General features: G+C 68.2%; 2 protein-coding genes across 2 annotated transcripts in view; one reads left to right on the top strand and one right to left on the bottom strand.

The window, feature by feature from the left end:
• IGFALS (insulin like growth factor binding protein acid labile subunit) overlaps nucleotides 1-535 on the top strand; it is a 4,711-nt gene extending 4,176 nt beyond the window's left edge. Inside the window, exon 7 of the mRNA XM_077762789.1 lies at nucleotides 5-535. Coding sequence (XP_077618915.1) covers nucleotides 5-356 — 352 coding nt within the window. The 3' untranslated portion in view covers nucleotides 357-535. The remainder of the gene's footprint in view (nucleotides 1-4) is intronic.
• Nucleotides 536-1,100: 565 nt separating this feature from the next.
• On the bottom strand, nucleotides 1,101-3,178 carry NUBP2 (NUBP iron-sulfur cluster assembly factor 2, cytosolic). Its single transcript, XM_077762656.1, is given in 6 exon segments — nucleotides 1,101-1,686; nucleotides 1,689-1,758; nucleotides 1,898-2,008; nucleotides 2,106-2,260; nucleotides 2,768-2,966; nucleotides 3,060-3,178. Coding segments are annotated over 5 exon segments (630 nt in total). The 5' UTR covers nucleotides 2,922-2,966; nucleotides 3,060-3,178; the 3' UTR covers nucleotides 1,101-1,546.
• Nucleotides 3,179-4,451: the final 1,273 nt, after the last annotated feature.

The following is a 4,451-nucleotide window of genomic DNA, read 5'->3' on the forward strand; positions in this document are numbered from 1 at the left end:
ACGTGTCGCACAACTGCCTGGAGGCCCTGCCTGAGGACGTGCTGGCGCCGCTGGCGCAGCTGCGCTACCTCAGCCTCAGGAACAACTCCCTGCGGACCTTCGTGCCGCAGGCGCCCGGCCTGGAGCGCCTGTGGCTGGAGGGCAACCCCTGGGACTGTGGCTGCCCGCTGCGGGCCCTGAGGGCCCTGGCCCTGCAGCAGCCGGAAGCGGTCCCCCGCTTCGTGCAGACCATGCCCGAGGGCGATGACGGCCAGCCGCCCGTGTACGCCTACAACAACATCACCTGCGCCAGCCCCGCTGCTGTCGCCGGCCTCGACCTGCGGGACGTGGCTGAGGCCCACTTCGCTCACTGCTGATCCGGGGCTCGCCGGCCCCGAGCCTGGCGGGGCCACGGTGTCCCCCTCGGGGGCCGGGCCTTACCCACTCACTTGCCCGTGTCCCGTCCCCGGGGGACCCGGTGCAGCCCGGGGGCTCCGCTGGTGGGGGCACCGCCACCACACAGGTTCCCTGCCACTGTCAGTAATTAAAAGCAACCTAACACACGTGTGTGACTGCAGGCGTGCAGCCTGGGGGGAAGAGGAGTTCTATCCCGGACCCCCATCCTGCCCCCCCCCATCTGAGGGGCGGCATCACCCACTCCGGGGCCCCAGCACCTCGGCTGTCCTCTTCGGGCAGTGGCCATGGAGGCCCTGGTCCTGGGAAGCTGCGGCACAGCCGGGGTGGCCTCTATTCGTGGCCAGCTGGGACATCGGTCCTTCCCCCCAGCTCCCGGCCAAACCCCTTGGCAGTGCTTCCGTGGCTGCCCCTCCCCCCACCCGGAAGCGTCTACCGTGCGTGCCCGTCCCTGTCCCCTGACCCCCAGGAAGCACCTCACTCCTCTCCCCTGTTCTAGGCTCTGCCCCCGGCCCCGTGGCGGCAGGGACTGAGCCTCCCCAACCACACGTGCCTCTCCACCATCACCAAGCCTTCCACACGCGGCTGCCACACTTGACCCAGCCGTCTCCAGGGGGCTCAAGGCCAGGGCTGCCTGAGGGGGAGCGTGCAACACACAAACACAGAGCCAGGCAGGGCAGGATAGTATGGAAGCATCAGACCTGTAATCGCGGCGGTGGAACAGGTTTAATGGTGGGTTTGTCTCAAGTGACAAGCTTAACTTCTCGCGACACGCTCCCTTCCATCACCACCATCACGCACGGGGACCCCAAGGACAGCAGAGGCCCCAGCAACTTTCCAGACACAGGGGCTTTGTGGCCCAGCTGACACGGCTGCCAGGGGCAGCCTGGCCGTGGGTCGGGCGCGCGGAAGCACCGTGAGGGGAGGCGGGAACGAGCCGTCACGGCACAGCTCAGTCCACCAGGGCCCCACACCTCCTCCTGGGCCCGGCCACAGGCCACTCACTGTCGGCCACTCTGCCATCCAGATGCTACCGGAGCACCGGACAGGCTCCAGGGGCAGGGCTGGGGCGGGAAGATGCTGGCACCACACCCCCTCTGCTTGGCTCTGGGCGTGCGCGGCCAGGAGACCCGGGCAGAGTGGGGCACTTCAGTCACGAGAGCCGAGCAGGCGCCTCAGTCAGAACTTTCTGGGCTATGGACAGGAGCGCGGGGAAGGCGGGGCTCTCAGGGAACTCCCGGATGAAGTCTCCACCCTCCTCCAGGCTCCTAGTGAGCTCGGGGTCCTGAGGGANCCCAGGAAGGGGACTCCGGCGTGACGGGCCAGCTCCTGCCCGCCTCCCTGGGAGAAGACGTTGCTGCGCTCCTACAACAGAGCCGTGCGCTCCCTGCCTAAGGGCTCCCCGCCGCCTCCCGGGCAGGGGGCAGGTCGGGTCGTCCAGGGCTGTCCCAGGGCGCCTGACCCCTCCGGGGCTGGTGACCCCCGCCCAGTCCCCACGACTCACTGCACAGTGTGGGCAGACGAAACCACTCATGTTCTCCACCACCCCGAGCACCTGCAGCCCCGTCTTCCTACAGAAGGTCAGCTCCCTCCTCACGTCCCCCACGGACACCGCCTGAGACACAGGGAGAGAGGACCGTGGCCGTGGGTCACTTCCCTGGCCCCGGGTAGGGTCCCAGACCTCCGGGAGACGGGAGCAGCTCACAGGGTACCTGGGGCGTGGTGACCACGAGGGCCCCCAGGGGGCTGTAGGGGCGCAGGGCGTCCACGGCGGCCATGTGCTCATCGGACGTCCCCGGCGGCGTGTCAACAACCAGGTAGTCCAGCTGCCCCCACGCCACGTCGGACACAAACTGCTTTATCAGCGCTGCAGTGACCCGGGGAGGCCGGGGGCAGGTGAGGCCGGGGTCCCCTGGGGGGGTGGCCGCCAAGCCCCCTGCCTGCGGGCAGCCTCCGGCAGAGGGGCCGCCCCCCTGCAGCACAGCAAGCCGTTCCTGCGGAAAGCGGGGTGCACGTGGTGCGGCAGGGAGGCTCCTTCCCGGGCCCAACACTCTTGTTCTGGCCTTAGCAGGCGCTGTGACCCTCCTGGGGTGTCCGTGCCCGGACCCGGGTACACCTCAGGCCTTGGCAGCAGGAGAGGCGGAGGCCTGCAGCGACAGCCTGCACGGGCGCCCCCGAAGCAGCCCCCGGTTCCCGTCCCCCCGTGTGGGCCTGGTGGCTCCGGTGAGCAGCGGACCGTCTTGGAAACAGCCTGCTGTGAGAGCCTCTGCCTTTACCCAGCAACGCGGGGAGGAGGGCCCGTGGCTCTCGCACGTTCTAATGGAACAGCGGGGACGGGTGGGAAGGCTGGCGGGCCTCTCCCCACCCCCGTTACCGTTCTTTTTGGGGCCCCTCCACACCACCGCCTCGTCGGGGTTCTCCAGCAGGAAGCCCACAGACATGAGGGAGATGCTCTGCTCCTGGTCCACATAGACGGGCACCCAGCCGCTGTCACACTGGTGCACGGCCCTGCCCTGTGCTCCGAGCATGCGGGGGATGCTGGGGCCACACAGATCCACGTCGAGGATCCCCACCTGCAAGGAGGCCGGACGTCCACGCCACGCAGGGGCCTCCCAGGGCAGGGGTGGGAGGGCGGCTCGCGCAGGGGCCGGGCTGGGGGGGCTCACCTTCTTGCCCGCATGGCGCAGGGCCAAGGCCAGCTCCGCGGAGATGGTGCTTTTCCCGACCCCCCCTTTTCCTGAGAGGACGAGGATGATGTGCTGGACGCCGGCCAGGTTTCCAGCCTCTAGCCAGGAGGGGGGAGGGCAGAGGATCCCCTTTGCGCCACAGGTTCAAGGCTCACTCACCGAGCGGTCGCCAAGCACTTCCCACGCCCCAGATTCTGAGACCTGTGCCCTCACCGTGACATCAGCAAACACCCCAGGTGGAAGGTCTTACGGCCGCCCAGCCCCAGGCTTGACCCATGGGTTCCCTGAATGCTGTTGCCACAGCCCCTGCCTGCAGCCAGGCCTCGAACCGCCCCTTTACGCTGCACACCTGTCAGCTCACACACACGTGGCCCGCGAGGGGCTGCCCAGCTCCCAGCTGATTCCATTGAGAAACAGGCAAGAGGTGTAAGACGCTGGCGACTAAACTCATCCTTACAGACGGGAGGTGCATCTGTGCTGGGGCGGCCCCACCCCCCTCCTAGGACCCAGGACTGATCTGTGGGCGCCCTGCCTGCTCTCCTGGGGTCGGAAGCACCACTCCAGGTGCCCGGCCTCCACTTCTCGGGAAGGACACTTCTAGCTCCCGGGCCGGAACCTCCTCAAGCTCACGTGGGGGGCACAACCACCTCTCTGGCTCAGAACTTGCCTTAAACCCCACGGACATGAGGGCGGCCACAGTTTGCACCCGTATCCTTGGCTACTCCCATGAGCGCCCGGGCCCAGCAGCTGTGGATCCCTGCCGGCCACTGGCCCCTCCGCCCCAGCCCCCTCTCTTTTCAGTGGGGCTGAAATGCCATCGAATGTTCAGCATCCCGAAGCCTCTGCAAGACTCTCGTGCAGTCGTTTCAGTGCCCTCTGGACCTCACCGTCCAGACTGCTTCCCAGTCTCCAACGTGCGGCTTTCCCCGTCACCGCCACTGCGAGCCGGGTCCTCGGAGCGCTCAGCAAGCAACGCTCTCATACCGCGCCCCTGCCGCACCCTGCACGGTAGGCTCAGAGGGCCCTGCCTCTAAAGCCTCCTCTGGAAGAGCCGAGAAGGGCAAGTGGGCCGGCTCCCGGCGGGCCGTCGTCACAGAGGCACACAGTGCCTGCCCCAGGTCTCCCCCGCGCACGGGCCCGGGCCCCAGACGGCTTCCAGCCGCCGCTGCGTGCGCCGCGCTGCACCGCTCCGCACACCTCTTCCTCCCAGTAGCCCTTGGAAAGCTACCCTCACACTCCCCGCAGAACCGGAAGAGACGCCCCGGTTCGTGCTGGGACCCGCGTTTAAACCAAACCCCTGCCGGCACGTCGGCTACAACGTGAGCCTCCGACCTTCCGGCACCGGCAGGCCCCCGAATCGGACGAACGCGG

Source organism: Crocuta crocuta, unplaced genomic scaffold (genome assembly GCF_008692635.1).
Source record: "Crocuta crocuta isolate KB4526 unplaced genomic scaffold, BGI_CrCroc_1.0 scaffold234, whole genome shotgun sequence".
Lineage (NCBI taxonomy): Eukaryota > Metazoa > Chordata > Mammalia > Carnivora > Hyaenidae > Crocuta > Crocuta crocuta.